General features: G+C 40.1%; 1 protein-coding gene across 1 annotated transcript in view; it reads left to right on the top strand.

Moving 5' to 3' along the window:
• Positions 1-15,996, top strand: part of GRTP1 (growth hormone regulated TBC protein 1) — a 52,019-nt gene that overhangs the window by 4,359 nt on the left and 31,664 nt on the right. The window contains exons 3-5 of the mRNA XM_024219562.3: positions 3,873-4,031; positions 8,650-8,774; positions 12,586-12,682. Coding sequence (XP_024075330.1) covers positions 3,873-4,031; positions 8,650-8,774; positions 12,586-12,682 — 381 coding nt within the window. The remainder of the gene's footprint in view (positions 1-3,872; positions 4,032-8,649; positions 8,775-12,585; positions 12,683-15,996) is intronic.

The following is a 15,996-nucleotide window of genomic DNA, read 5'->3' as shown; positions in this document are numbered from 1 at the left end:
CAGCACTAGGCTTCGCTTACTACTTTTTTTGGGACGGGGGGAGTTATTGCAATGCAGCAACAAAAGTAATAACTCTTACTACAGTGTTAGCATTACATCATACTTGTAAAATCTCTGCCACTGTTTCTGGAATTAGGGGTTCCATTACATCTGATGTGTGGATGAAGGGCATGAAGCATGATGGCAATAGAGAGATCCTGGATGGCTGTTGCATCAATTTTTCAGTTACTAACTTTTTACTAAAGATAATCAGAATTGCTTACAGTACACTTTCTTACACACCTTTAGAAAGAATATGATCAATATAAAGGAATACAGCAGAGCTGAGGCAGCCTGTTTGGAGTTACTGTAAACGCACATTATTAATGACAAATCTTCCATGCTCCATTGTGCAGTGACACCCCAAAATTGCTAAAGCTGGAAACGCTGGAGGAGGAAAGTGGCAGATTACTTTTATTCTGTAAAAGTGTTGATTTAAACACTTGCCCCAGGGTACTGGTACTAGGACCCACCATGTCTGTGGTATATTCCCATACTGGACACCAACATATATGGATAGTTGCCAGTTTGTGAGGACATTCTTATCCTTCAGGATCACTCATCCGTTGGAACAGTGGCAAGTCAGTCTGTTAATCCTCTGAACCCTTCATCTTCCCGACCCCCACCTTTTGGTTTCATTGCTCTGATGCTTTAGGAGTCTGAATTTGCTGATCCTGTAATGTCTATTCCAAATGCAAACTGATCATAATGCAAAACAGAGTGAGGAGTGTTTAACTTACAGTTCTTTCGTATAGTCGCTCTGAGAACCTCCACAACCCACACCCTAATTTTCTACTTCCCCGGGGAAGATCTGAGACCCTTTCAGAATGTGTAGTGTAGTTCTATTGGACCTCAAAGGACCATTTAATGTATGATATCTCGGCAGTTCCACGCCCATATGTCCTCAGGCCCATATGTCCCCCAGGCTCCTAATTCCTATCATACTGACAAGAAGAAGGGATATAATGCTAATTCATTAATTTGGAAATACAGCATATTTATGTGCTGATTTGTTGCATGCAGATGCCTTGTGTCTGACATGGCATTTGTACATTCATAGTTCTGTTCTGCTTGAAAGAAAACTAATTAGGGTGCTTTAACAACTGTTATGCTGTATATCCTGTTATCCTTGATCACAGAGTTCCAGAAAGATGGGTCATATGAATTTTGATCATCATTCCATTTGCTCTTTTTTCACCCAGTATTTGCTATCCCTCTACCTTGTTTCTCACCTTGTCCTAGCTATTTCAGTCCTGCTGTCTTTCATTTCCCCAGCCTTGGTTCTTCTTCTTGCTTCTCCTCTCTCTCACTCACACTCCCATTACCTGACAAGTTGTCTCCTTCCTCCCCTCTTCTCCCCCCCCCCCAGCTGTTGTGTTGCAATCTGTGCTTTCTTTACAGTGTCGCAAGTCAGCTTGCTGCTTTGATTTGTTTACAGCTGGTCAACAAGCACCAGAGGTGCAATACTAGAGCCTTACATGACCACTGAAAGTTACTTTAATTCCCACCTACAGTGTGCTTGTGTAAGAAATTCAAGTAACCTACTTGCTGCTGGAAACAACTTGTAGCAGAAAGTACTTACTGTAAACCTTATCAGCCTTCTGATGCGAATGCACTAAGCTGCTGTGGGTTGGAAAAGGGTCTGCAGTTTGTGGACATACAGAATATTTGTGAAACCAGATTCTATAATTTGCAACCTTGTTTAAAGGTTTTTTCATTTATTATACAAGTGGACAGGCTCAGTTTAAACTGAGATTATATGTACTGCTGTTCATGCAAATGACACCAAGTGTGCCGCCAACCTTGATAGTCCGTGGAGCATTGCGTGGATGCAGGGGCCTGCTCTTCTGGAGTCTTTTGTGGGATCAGGACCTTTGGATTAGTTTGCAGTCTGAGTCCGGTGAGGGAGGAAGAATCATGCAAGATGTAACTTCTTTTAAGGAGCATTACCAGTATTGTAATTGGAGGATATTCCACTCTATGAAATGTTCTTGTGTTTTTCTTAGCCTGCCTCCCAGTCACTTTCCTATCAACTATAGAAAACAAAACTATACTTTGGAAAATTATAACTAATCTTTCTTTTTAGAGCTCCTGTATCACCTCTGTAGGCTGGGTTTCTCTTGGATGATGGTGGGCAGTTCTTGCTTTATTTTAAAATCCACTATGTTAGGCATTATAATGACGTGAGGGAGGCAGCACTGTAAAAAGGCTCTGATGTGTAGTGCTAATATTTGCAGAAGAACTGGCCTTGTTTGTAACTGAGTTTGGGGGTATGTGGTCAACAGTATATCCCTTATACTTGGGCTTTCTCATTGAAAGCCTAAGGACATTTGTTGTCATGAGGACAATGACACTGAGGAGTAATGAGAGTATGTTAAGCTGCAGGGCTGCTGTCCCCTTGTACTGGATACCAAAGTCAAAGGCTTGTCCCTGCTTCCTGCATTTGATTTAGATTTATGTTTGATGCTGGCTAGGCTTTCAGAGTAAATAGTTATGCCAGGAGCAGACCAGTTACAAGGGGGAGTACATTTCTGGAATAATCCTTTTAAGAAAAAGGCATAATATTCGTTATGATAAAACCAAATAATCCTCAACCTAACAAGTGAGTACACTTTTAGGGGCATGCATAGATTCTTTCACATATACATACCTCTTGGCTTAGGCAGGGCTAATCACTTGAAATCAGGTAGTGCAGTACTTATCTACAGTATTTCTTGAGCTTCATGATTCACAGTGGCTTTTAAATGCCGTGGTTGGTATTTTAGGAATACCACTTCTGAGCAGCAGGTGTTTGTGAGTATTCAGATACCTTTCCTAGGAGGTAATTACTTTAGCTGTTCCTGTGTTAATGAATCTTCCTGTAAGCTTGTATCCTTGTTGCTCATGCTTAGGTGTGTGTTAATAAGAGAGGACATGGTGAAGAGATATTAAAAGGATACTGGCATGTAGTTTAGACCTATAATTTGATGCCCATTATCGTGGTAAGAATCTGAGGGTGTGTGTGTGGGGTGTGTGGGGGGGGGGGAATTGGTCTGGATTTATAAAAACAAAAGCCTCTCCAGCTATCATGTGAAAAAATCCATTATTTCTCTCTCATTCCTCCTGGCTCTCCAACAGGGTCATTCAGACAGTAGCCACTAGCCCTGAGTGACTAAATATGCACTTGCAGGGTCTAGTGTTTCTATTACTGGGCTTTGCAGCGGCACTAGTGAACTGCCAAACCCTAATCCCAGAGTCATGCTAACCTCCTTAGTGATGCTGATGCATAATCAAGCAAACAAAAAACCACAATGTCAGCCTCCTGTTAGAAGTACAAGGAAAGAAGAAAAATCAATATTTGACAAATGAAAAAAGAAAAAAATCAATGGGAAAACCATTTATTTTCAAATCTCCATCCAAGAGAACATCACAATGAAAAGGGAGGGGGGGAAATTTAAACTCTAATGTATTGGATAGTGTTCAGCTGATCATAATTCACTCTCCCTGTAGTATGTATACATTAAGTCTGTGGAAAAGGACAGCTTTATGATGAATTTGTGGAGTCACTGGAAACCACCTGTTTAATTGTGTGTTTTGTGGGAGGAGAGATTGGGGGTTTTGTGTGTGTTTGTGGCTGTATTTTGACACTGAGTATAGTACAGTATATTCTGGCCACTGAAATCTGCTGCATACTCAATAAGTAAATCTAAATGTTTGTCTTCACTTTTGGCCTCTTACGTGGAAGAGGGAGGAAGCATTGTAATCAATGAATGCTTATCAAGAGTTCTCCTAGAACCTCTCAACTTCCTGTTTGTTTCCAGAAGAAAAATAACTTTTTGTTTGTTGCATTGCAGTGAAGAGATATATCAGGAAAGGCATTCCCAATGAGCATCGTGCGCTGATCTGGATGATTGTAAGTGGAGCGCAGGCCAACATGGAACAAAACCCTGGATACTATAATAAACTACTTGAGGGAGAGAAAAATGACACGCTGGTGGAAGCAATCAAGACAGGTTATGTCCTAATGTTTATACATATAGTCAACAACTATGTATTGTTAAGTAAGAGTGACAGATTAAATTGTGTGTGTGGCAATAAAGCTGTGTTTCTGTAAATGTTTAGTAGTGGTTTAATAATGATTAATGTGAAAACTAGAATAGCCACAAACTCTGTAATAACACCACTCTCTTGAGACTCAACAATGCTCCTTCCAAACTTAAAAGGAATGGGCGGGTGGTGGTGGAAAGTAGATTGCGGTTACTTGATATTCAGACTGATCCAACTGTAATAATGACATTTTTCTGAAGAAGCTGACACACAAATTGGCACAGTTGTGTGATTGTTTCATTGTGCACTGCTGTCCTCAGTGTCCGCACAGCTCTAAAGTTGTTTCATTAGGATGACAGATCCAGCAGGCATTCTTTTTCTTTTTTATGACTATTGAAAGTATCAGGTGCTTTAAGTTAGGGTTGTACCAAATTTTATCTTAGAAATGGGTAATTGACTTAACTTTGTAACAACTTTGTCCTTGGCCAAATAACTTTTTTTCCAGCTTTCAATTTTAAAACAAAATAGCAGCAGCAGCTTGTGGGAGTCTTGCCTTACATACCTGAGTAAGGCATTTTGGAACATGCATTTCCAGACTCCTGCAGGAAGAATGTCCAGACCAGAAATCATCAAGCTTCAGTATTCCCATGCTGAACTGTGAGCTGCAGTTTAGGGGTGTGTAGAGGGAGCAACTAAGATGATTGTCCAAGGTCAGCCTGACAAGTGGCCTCTAGAGAGCGAAGGCAATGAGAGCAATCCCTCTGCAATGCTAGGCAGTAAAACCAGGGATCTCACCAGCACAGCAGGTGACTGGTTGGCTAAGTCAGTCTGTGAAACAAAGCGCTGTGTTGGGATGAGGGGGGAAAGGGAACACAAGTGAGTTATAGGAAGAAATAAGGAGGGAGGAAAAGACAAACAGGGAGAATTGGAGATAATGGGAATTAAAATGAATAGTGAATAAGCGAATAAGGAACTGAAAAAACAGGATTGAGCTCTGAGAAGAGGAAGAGAGATGGTGAGGGTGGAGTGTCCCAGAGCTTGGGCTCCAGCCTGAGGCCCAACCGTCTGTACAACAATATTTAGCGCCACAGCCCAAACCCAAGTCAATTGACCCAGCCCAGTGACAGCCGTGCCATGGTCTTTTATCTCTGTGTAGATGTATAAGAAATAGAAGACAATAGCTGGGATGCCATAGGAAAAAATTGTTAGAGGTGAAAGAATAACAATAGGAAAAAAATTAAGATTTACGCAATTTTTAAATTTCATGAAACTTTGTGTTCTTGTCCACTATTCAGATATTTGGCTTCATCTGAATGCCATTTCAGTGTAACTTGTCTGTTTAATTTTAATATTCAGCCATTCAGTGCATTCCTGCTTTATATTAAATATTTCTAATGCTGCGATAGATTTAAAAGGTAAAGTAAAGAAAAATATGTAATCTTGTTAGTATTCGCTTCACAAATCTGTAATTCGTGTGATTCTCTCAAAATCTTCTGGCAGTCATGCTCCATAAAGTGCTGTAGTTTTAGCACTAAGGTAATAGTTTTACCTAAGATACTTCTATTAGCACCATCAAAGCAAGGAAAATTAATCTGAGAATCCCATTTTAATCATTACCGCAACTTGACGATGGCAACAAAATTTAGAACCTAAAGGTTCAAAGACAAGTAGAAAGAACTCCAAACTTCTTATGTTTAAAAACTCATGATTTTGAGGGCCTGACTCATGATTTTTGAATGCTTGTGGTTGGCAGTACTGCATTGGAGGAAGAAATACGACAGTATATTTTATTATTTCTGTAAATTCAGAAATAATGCACATGCAGCATACTAAATATTATAGACATGTTAAGACACTTTCTGCTCATGAAAAGTCTACAGTTCTGGTAGACAACCTACAAATAAGATTGCCAGGCATCCAGTTTTCGAGCAGAACGCCCGGTCGAAAAGAGACCCTGGCAGCCCCGGTCAGCACCTCTAACTGGGCCGTTAAAAGTCCATTAGCAGTGCAGCGGAGCTAAGGCGGGCTCCCTGGCTCCGTGCAGCTCCTGGATGCGACTGGCATGTCCCTCTGGGCCTTTGGCACAGGTGCGATCAGGGAAGCTCCGCGCACTGCCCCTGCCCCAAGCTCCACCTCCGCAGCTCTCATTGGCCGGGAGCCGTGGCCAATGGGAGCTGCGGGGGCGGCGCCTGTGGGCATATGTCAGCTCTAATCTCTCCAGCAATTTCCAAAGTGTACTTTAATAAACTTATTCTGATTACATGACAAAAAGCCAGCATCCTAGAGATCCCCTGACCTGCTTACTTAATGCTCCAGTAAAGGATCAACATTTTAAACAGAACAACAAATTCCTTTTTTGTATTGTTAGTAATAACATTTTATATCACACTTTATTGGAAAAATGTGTGTGGTTTAGTAAAATATGGATTGTTTTTGTGGTGGAAAAGCTTTCACATCAAGTACGTTCACAAGAGATGTGTCAACAAGAGGATAGGTATTTAGAAATTTGGTCACCCTTTTTAGCATACTCCGAGGAAAAGGGCTCCTCAGCCAGCAAGCCAGAGTCTTTAGCCTGGTTCTTTGGATATTAACCTGATCCCAAATAAGTAATCAGTAATGTGCAGTGTAGTGTGTGAACATTTTATTGTAACTTTACTGTAAGAAAGATTTAAAAAAAAAAGTATTCTGATTATGCAGATACCACACAATTTCTACCAACAGAAACAAAACAAGTTTTCTGTAGCCTATAACTATCAGACTGTCACACAAGCTTGTTAGGGTTATTGGTCTCCTTGATTTTTAAATTTGGATGGGAGGTGAATTACAGTATTTCCCTGTCCTATGACTCCATAACTGATTTATTGATTTTAAAAGGAAGTGGTGGTGATTAGGCCAATGAATTTATCTTGACTGTGAATTCCCTGGCACAAACCATGATTTTTACGGGTTTTTCTTCTCATAGATTCTCCCAGTTTTAAGCTTTTGTCATGGAAGCCAGTCATAACAAACTGTTTCCTTTAAGAAGGAAAAGCAGTAAGATAAAATATCTCCTAGGATGTACAGAGGTCAGGCATATCTGTGTGGGATGCTATAGTTAGACTTGCTTGTTCAAACATTTTGGTTATGTTTAAATAATTTAGTGTGGCCTTGGGTATTGAACACCATAAAAGTGAAGTTGCTTTTGTTGTCATTTTAAATTAAATCCAGCTGCCAGAATATTGACCAGGTTTTGCATAGTGGCCTCTATTTTCCAAAAGCGAGTAGTGATTTTTAGGTGTTCAACTTGAGACCTCTTAAAGTGGCCTGATTTTTCAGAAAGTGTGAGACTTTTTTTTTGCAAATTTAGGTTGTGGGTCCTTAAAGCTGAGTAGGTGATGATTAACTTGATTAAAGGGACAGAATCAGTTTAAAAATCTGTATGGATGAATGTGCACTGTGCTCCAGAGAGCAATAAAGATCCTGCAACAAGTTGATGACACTTGTGTGTGTGTGTGTGTGTGTGTGTGTGTAATATGTGCGATTACACATAGATGCATGTGCACATACACCCATGAGTTTGCATGTGTAATTATATATTCATTTAATGTATACAAACTGCCTTATTTGCTTAATTAGCCCTGAAAAGTTAAATTTATTTTTCACTATTCATGCTGCTTGTTGTTGTCCTGCTTTTCTCTCTGTTAAAACAATGAAAGTGTCTAGAAGTGTATTAAATACAAAAGTGAAGTGGTCTATTGTTTAATGTGTGTAGCAAACAGGTTTAGGTTTTTCCATTAGAATTAAAATAAAAAAAGGAGATTTTTATTTCCTTTAAAGTATGAGCATATTTTCATAGAATTAAATTTTGGACCAGATTTGATCTGACAGTGCCTCTTTAAGGAATTACTGCTTTGAAATTGTTTAATCACAGATCAGATGTAAGACTAAACTTGAAATACATGGGTAGGCATCTCTGCTTTCTTTGAAAAATCTCCTTCTGTGTGACCTTGCATGAGTAAAGAAGCAGATTTTTTTTTTTCCAGGCTGTGACAATGTGTAATTGCATTTTTTTTTTTTTTTAGGCTAGAGTCCAACATATGATCAGTTATGAGAATAGAATCTTTTAAAAATGAACTGTTTAGGGCTAATCCACATAGATAAGTTCAGCAAAGGACAACTCTGATTCATTGAAAACTAAACTGATCTGTTGTGAGACTGTCCCTTCCCAGCGCTGCAGCTAATACCTTAGCAGTGCACTAGATAAATTTGGTACATGGTGTGTTAGTTTAAATTGCTGAAGCGGGTTACGTGAAATGTAATCAATTCCTGGGATTTGCCCATAAATCAGTCTCTGCCTTGAATCCTGCTTGAGACTGTAAGTCACCCCTAGCCTAGAGAGGTCATTCTTTCTAGGAGTGGATCTCTTTTGAATGTAGGCTAATGAACTAAAATAGGGGTTTGAGGTCGTTTCTTGCTAACTTCGTCTACCAGACTCCTTTTCTCTGAGCCCATGGTCAGATTTCAGTTGTACATCTTACAAGTCTAAGATTTATTAGGGAGCATGGCAACATGGCTTAAATTTGGTCCTTTCATTTTTTTTTCTAGACATGAACAGAACATTTCCAGATAATGTACAATTCCGCAAAACTGCTGATCCCTGTTTACAGCAGACACTCTACAATGTATTAGTAGCGTATGGGCACCATAATAAAACAGTGGGATACTGCCAGGTATGTAACTTCTTAGATATTTAAAAAGATATTCCAAGACATTCACAATATTGTTGCTAATTTTAAAGTACATTTTTGGGTGATAGGCAAGGTTGTGGGGAAGGCTAAACATAGTCATATAAACAGTTGCTCATAGTAGCTTTCCAATCTCATATTTGAACCATTTTAAATGTAATCATTTTAAGCAAGGTCAAGTAGCAATGTGTGCTTCCCCAATTTCCTTCCTTTTCAAGTGAATTAATTGGTTTCATTCACTAAAGGTGAACAGTAAACTAAAAAAATGGTGTCCTGTTTTGCTACTTGGTGTTCTAGAAAGGCATGAAAAACTTTATTTATTTTATTTATTTATTTATTTGTAAACTATTCCTTTGCATTTACAAGAGAATTATCAGGTCTTGATTTCCATTGTCTTTCTGGAGAACTTTGTTGGGTAGAGGAGAACTAGTGGTCATATGACATTAACAAATGGTCTAAATCTAGTTTTCATGGATTTGGTTGTAACATCTGTTTAACTCAAACTCCTGACAACCATGTAGGAGGAAAATTTGTTTGTGTAAAATTCAAACTCATAACTCTTAGAGGACTGAGAATGCTCCTGCTCCAGTTCCCTAGTCCTTTACAGCTTCCTGTGGAAGATACAAGGAAGGAAAATAATTGATTCATGATGTTTCTAAGGTAAAAAACAAGCAGAAAACTTTTTAAAATAGAAATAACTTTGTGGCTATCTTTGCATGTCGTAAAGGAACAGTAACTGGCACAATCAAAAACTGTCTCTTCTGTTCAGTTCAACTTTGAAGTCTCCCCTTTCTCCTTCCCTATTGCATTGCAGTTATATGCACTTACATGTGTCTTGTACCAGTCAAGAAAACTGATATAATAAAATAAAAATAACAAGCCTTTATTAAAGAGTATAAATTACATTTATTGAATTGCTGCTCATTTAATTTAGTATAGAAGGAGATCGATCTAGGTTTAAGAATCATTATCAAAGTCGCTGAAATCTGACTTACTATTTGGCCCTGACATATTGCAGTACTGAGGTTAATAATGGTAATTTCAAATGTGGCAGTAAAAATTCCTTGTGTTTTTTTCCATATATAATATTTCATCCTAAGAGAACAAAGCTTTTAAAACTATATTCTTTTGAGAAAAATGCAAAGGGTCAATCTCTGATCCCTGTATTTGCAGAATCAGGCCTCTAAATAAAGCAAGACAGGTATATGAAGAGATGCATATTACTTTACATTAAAACCTTGTTAAGTCTGCACAGAAACACCCATTTAAGTCTCATTAAAAAGAGACCAAGGGACTTCCCCCCCCCCCCCTTGTTCCCTCATAAGATGGGTTATCCATCAAGGGTGTAACTACATAAACCAAGGGCTGGAGCCTCCCCTCCTATACTTGTGATAAATCAGTGTATTTCTTAGAAAACTGGCTATTGTCCTAGTGAAGCAGCAAACTTCATCAAGATAAATGGTGATGTGTACCATATAATGGGGCCAGGAGTCCTCTGAAACAGTAGACAATTAAAGTGAACCCTCCCAGCCACCCCCAATTCTTTGTGTATTTCTTCCTGGCTTGCACTATATACTAACTGTAAATCCTCCACACCACACTAGCATTATCAAAACATTTCTCTGGCGAGTCACCACTGAAAAGTTCCCAACCAGGGAGTTAGTCAAGTTTCGAATTGCCATTCTGTACCGTAGTCCTATGGAATTCTTACCAATGTGTGAACAGCTAGTGAAATTCTTTGCTTTGTGAATATTTTCTAAAGAGCAGGCTTTTGTGCCTGCTATGTTAAGTGCCAAATAGTCTCTTATCACCATGGATGCAATTATCAAACTATCTGGCAGCATGGGAACTGAATAGCTGTCTTCACAGGCAGAAGGCCAAGCACCCGAGATGCAACACAGACCCAGGCAACTTCAGCAATTTGTAAAAGTTCAACAACTAGTATAGAGGTTTAAGGATTGAAAATAAATGTCTAGAACAGAGTGAATATTTTAAAATTCAAATGTGCAGAGACTGTTTTGGCATTGTATGTCAAAAGACAAGTGAGCAAAGCCACTTGAATCCAAGAAATTGGATTTCAGTCAAGACAAGAACTTTTGGTTTCCAAAATCCTTTGAGCGTTTCAGTTTTCGCAGTGTTCTTCTTGCTTGAGCTGTAGCTGGCATTGCTTATTGGGTACAGTGAGACAATGTTACTGCCTGTCCCCATAGACAACCCTGGAGTGGAGAGCTTGGGGGAAAGAGGTCCGGGAGAATACAAAAGAAAAGGATAAAACTGGAGAGGATTTCTAAGATTAACACTAAACAAGTGTAACTGACACGAGCCTCCACAGCCTGTAAATATTTAAAGACAATTTTACATTGGCTTTTGAAAAAATTGTTGGGAATTGTGTGCGCTCATGCTGGTGCACTATGTACTGTTTTAGATGCCATCTTGTTTATATCACAATAAATATACTTTTTAAAAAATCCTCTCACTCTAAAAGCCAAAAGAGCATAAAATGCTATAAATGTAAATCATCCTAATAACGTTGCTAAAACTAACTGGTTGACTAAACTAATATTATGGATTACTTAGGGTACATCTACACTACCCGCCGGATTGGCGGGTCGTGATCCATCTATCGGGGATCGATTTATCGCGTTTAGTGTATACGCGATAAATCAATCCCCGATCGCTCTGCCGTCGACTCCGGAACTCCACCACGGCGAGAGGCGGAAGTGGAGTCGACGGAAGCAGCAGCCGTTGATCCTGCGCCGCGAGGATGCGAAGTAAGTGATTCTAAGTCGATCTAAGATACGTCGACTTCAGCTACGCTATTCTTGTAGCTGAAGTTGCATATCTTAGATTGACCTCCCCCTCCCCCCCAGTGTAGACCAGGCCTTAGAGATAGTCTCTAAGGAAATTACTTAAGCATATGCTTAATTTTAAACACATGTTATTCCTGAATAGGGTTGGTTTCCTGAATCCGGGTCTATATATTTTATACATCTTCTTCTCTCCACTGAAATCTTGCCATGAAAAGCCCAACACATTGTACTGTCAGGATGTGGCCAATTAATGCTTTACACATATAGCTCTAACTCCCACACTTTGTGTGTCTGCCTGTTGTAGGTTGTAAGGCAGGAACTATGGCTTCCTCGGTGATTTGAAAGGGATCTAGCATAATGTAGGTGCAAATAGAAACAATAAATACTGTTTGTTAGTTCTGGACAAAAATAGTTTAAATAGCTGCATAAACTGCACCTGTAAAACCTGGTGGAATTACAACTCTGCTGCTTCCTATTTGCTTTCCTAAACTGCATTTGTAGTTTCAACTGGATGGGCCATGCTCCGCCTATAACTGTTAGGTAGTGTTACTGCACACTATTAAGCACCCATTTTGTGAGTTTCACTCCAGAGATAGCTACATTTCAATGTTGGTCAAAGTAATAATCTATTTTGTTGTTTGGAAAGGGCTTTGGGATTTTTTAAAATAAAAAGTCTATACGTTACTTTTTAATTTCTTAGTGCTTTAATTTTTTTTTTTTCTCCCCTGGCTTCCATGGGCTTCCATTGCCCAGGAGTAGCAGGGTTAATCAATTGGTAGACTGTGTTAGTAGATTTCCTCTATCCTGTCCATTTTGTGAATTGTAATAATCCTGTCTCTGGTATCTTTCAAGGAACATGCAGGCACAATGCTTTTCCTTTTATTTCACTCAATCAGTACTTTGAAGTTCATGTTTGGTATTATGAAGTTAAACAGGAAACTTTTGAGGTAAGTGGAGAAATTATAAAAGCTTTCTTTTTATTTCAGGGCATGAATTTCATAGCTGGATACCTGATTCTTATTACAAAGAATGAAGAGGAATCCTTTTGGTTGTTAGATGCTCTCATTGGACGAATATTGCCTGGTATGCTAGCGGCTCTTATTTTATCTGTACATTAGAGCTTGGGTATTCATTTTTATTTATAGAAGCCCTATGTGGCAAGATAAGCTTTGCTGTTTAACTTCAATGGTCTGCTTAGTTTGTAGGAGTCTAATTCTGCCCTGATTTCAGTGTGGGTGTACAGGATGCAAGTCGAACCAAACTGAAACTAAAACGCTGGTCTTTAGACAACAAAGTAGTAAGAAACTGAAATCTGATCACCTGGTGTAGAATTGTTTTAATTTGTAACACATATCTTGCTTTTCACCCACCACTACCATGGTTTGTATTTCCAGTAGCTCAATGCTAGGCAAGAGGTCAGGGCTTATGGGAATGCCTGGGACTTTAGCAGTTTTCCTTGGCCTGTGGGAAACAATATGATGGAAAGATTGAAGCAATTGGTCTCAAGTGAAGGAAGGGTACGAGTCTCATTGCAGTGTGAGCATCTTGTGCTGGCCATTATATAAAGTAGCAGGTTATGATGCTACTGAAAGGAGGCACTTGGCCTTTCTTTACAGCTAGTTGATAAGGTCTGCAAGAAGTTTGTGTTAGGGCCGAGGAACTGTTCAGTCAGTGGTTCCAAGCCTTTTCCACACTGTGACCCCATTGTACAACAAAAATATCAGGATCCCTCTCCCATCAGGCTGTAAAGAAAACGAGGGTGGTTTGTAACTTTCCTGGAGGTCATGATCCCTATGTTTAGAAACCATGAGTTTAAATTATTCAAATATGACCAAGTGGACATTTCCTCCCTCAAAAAAATTTTTTTTAATAGATTGCATGAGCACTCCAACTAGGGATTTAACACTAAAGCCTATGAAGGAGGAATGGATGCCCCATGAATTCCCATAAGTACAGTGTACACTTTTATTCAGGTGTATATGGTGCCTAAAATTTAGTACAGTGGCTTACCAAGGGTAGGTTTTGACATTCCCTTATCTGGCCTACTTTTGCTGTTGAAGAGCTTTCTTGAACTGCTATCCTGAAGGGCTGGAGGCTGAACATATTATTAAAATATCAAATTATTGCATGACAGTAATATCCAGGATTGTGCTTGACTCTTTGCCAGAGCTTTGGATTTCTAGAGCTATTCTCATTTAAGATGTAAAGAAATAAGATTACATTTTTCTTTGTTCTAAAAGGAAAGACTTTGAGGAGGAAGGAAAGAGAACTGGTGTAATTGTTTCTGATGGCATTGAGTAACAGCAAAAAATAATTCTCGAGGGTAAATAAGTCATGTAACAAACTAAATCAATTTTTACTTGCATGTAGAGATTATCAGAATTGTTCGGTTCATAAAAGGCCTATTTTAAGACTGTGTGGATAGAAACTACTTCTGAAACAAATGTGGAAGGCATATAGAAGCCTGGCTAAATCAACGTAAGAAATTTGAGACTATAAAACAGGTGGGCACACTATGGCCCGCGGGCCACACCTGGCCCACCAGTCGATTTAATCCGGCCCTCGAGCTCCCGCTGGGGAGCGGGGTCTGGGGCTTGTCCTGCCCCCGCGCTCCAGCTGGTAAGCGGGCTTGGCGACCGCTCCGCACGGCTCCCGGAAGCAATGGCATGTCCCCCTCCGGCTCCTACATTTAGGGGCAGCCAGGGGCTCATGCGCTGCCCCTGCCCCAAGTGCCACTCCCGCAGCTCCCATTGGCTGCAGTTCCCAGCCAATGGGAGCTGCAGGGGTGGCACCTGTGGATGGGGCAGCGTGTAGAGCCACCGGGCCACACCTCCACGTAGGACCCAGAGGGGAGACATGCCGCTGCTTCCGGGAGCTGCTTGAGGTAAGGGCTGCCCGGAGCCTGCACTCCTGAGTCCCTCCTGCGCCCCAACCCCCTGCCCCAGCCCTGATCTCCTCCCCCCCCTCCCCGCTCTCCAAACCCCTTGATCCCAGCCTGGAGCAGCCTCCCGCACCCCAAACCCCTCATCCCTAGCCCCACCCCAGAGCCTACACCCCCAGCCAGAGCCCTCACCCCCTTCTTCACCCCAACCCCAATTTCGTGAACATTCATGGCCCACAATACAATTTCCATACCCAGAAGTGGCCCTTGGGCCAAAAAGTTTGCCCACCCCTGCTATAAAACTTATGATTGTTTGTTAATTATTTGTAATTATAGAACAGTCACTAGAATACAGTGCAATTGGCTACTGTTATTTTATATAGCCTATACTGCATATAGCAAGCCCCCTGTTGGAACATGTAGAAGAATGAAATTGTTATCTAGGATGTGATTCAATGGGGGTCTTCTCATTGGCTTCAGTAGACATTGGATCAGGCACCTGGTGAAAGGCAGTGTGATTGTACAGTGAAGTTTAACACTTATTCCATGATTTTGTGTTTAATCATTTATAATTTTTTTATTTTTCTCTGGGATAGAGGAGTGGATTCATAGGTCTGTGAGACCCAGGACTCTATTCATCAGTCCTTTTATGGAATTTGTTTTGATAGGACTAGCTCAGTGGTTTGAGCATTAGCCTGCTAAACCAAGGGTTGTGAGTTCAATCCTTGAGGTGGCCACTTAGGGATCTGGGGCAAAAATCAGTACTTGGTCCTGCTAGTGAAGGCAGAGGGCTGGACTCGATGACCTTTCAGGGTCCCTTCCAGTTCTATGAAATAGGTATATCTCCATGAAGCCTGTAGCTCTTCAGCACCTTGCTCCTAAACTTGGCAAATATGTTAATGAGAAAAGGCACTCTTGTTTCATTTTCCTATTTGTTTCTATGACCCTTTACCTATTCTAGTAGCGGCATTGATTAGTACAGACTCATAGTGTGACAGGCAAGGGGACAAATCAAATTAAGTAGAGTATTTAAAATAAATATAGGCACATTTATACACTATCTGGGTTCTAGCTACATTCTTTATCTTTTTAAAATATCGGTGTTATTGGGTAATGCAAGACTTTCTTTTAAGATTTTTTTGTCAGTGGTTGCACAGCTTTGCTGCGGATTTCCAAGACAGTTCTTTGATGTTATCAATGCTGGCATTTACCCTGACTACCAGAAATTGAATTGTTCTCTTTATAAAAGTTTAAAGCATAACAGGTAAAATAATTGGAGTAATTGCACAGAAGTGTAATGAGTGTCTTAGGCCGTGTATGTGCTGGAGAAATTTACCCTGATAAGTGATTGCTCCCCCTCAGTTGGATGTTAAAGTGAGGCATATTTCAAGCAAAAGTGCTTGAGCTGACTGTCAGGTAACCAAATAAACATGGCATTTACTCCAGGACATTGTAGGGGTAAGCAATAACTGAGGCCTGGTCTACACTAGGCTTTTATGTCGAATTTAGCGCCGTT

This window comes from Terrapene carolina, unplaced genomic scaffold, assembly GCF_002925995.2.
Source record: "Terrapene carolina triunguis isolate 2854851 unplaced genomic scaffold, T_m_triunguis-2.0 Scaffold21, whole genome shotgun sequence".
Lineage (NCBI taxonomy): Eukaryota > Metazoa > Chordata > Testudines > Emydidae > Terrapene > Terrapene triunguis.
The sequence above is the reverse complement of the archived record's forward strand: the minus strand, read 5'-3'. Positions and strand labels throughout refer to the sequence as shown.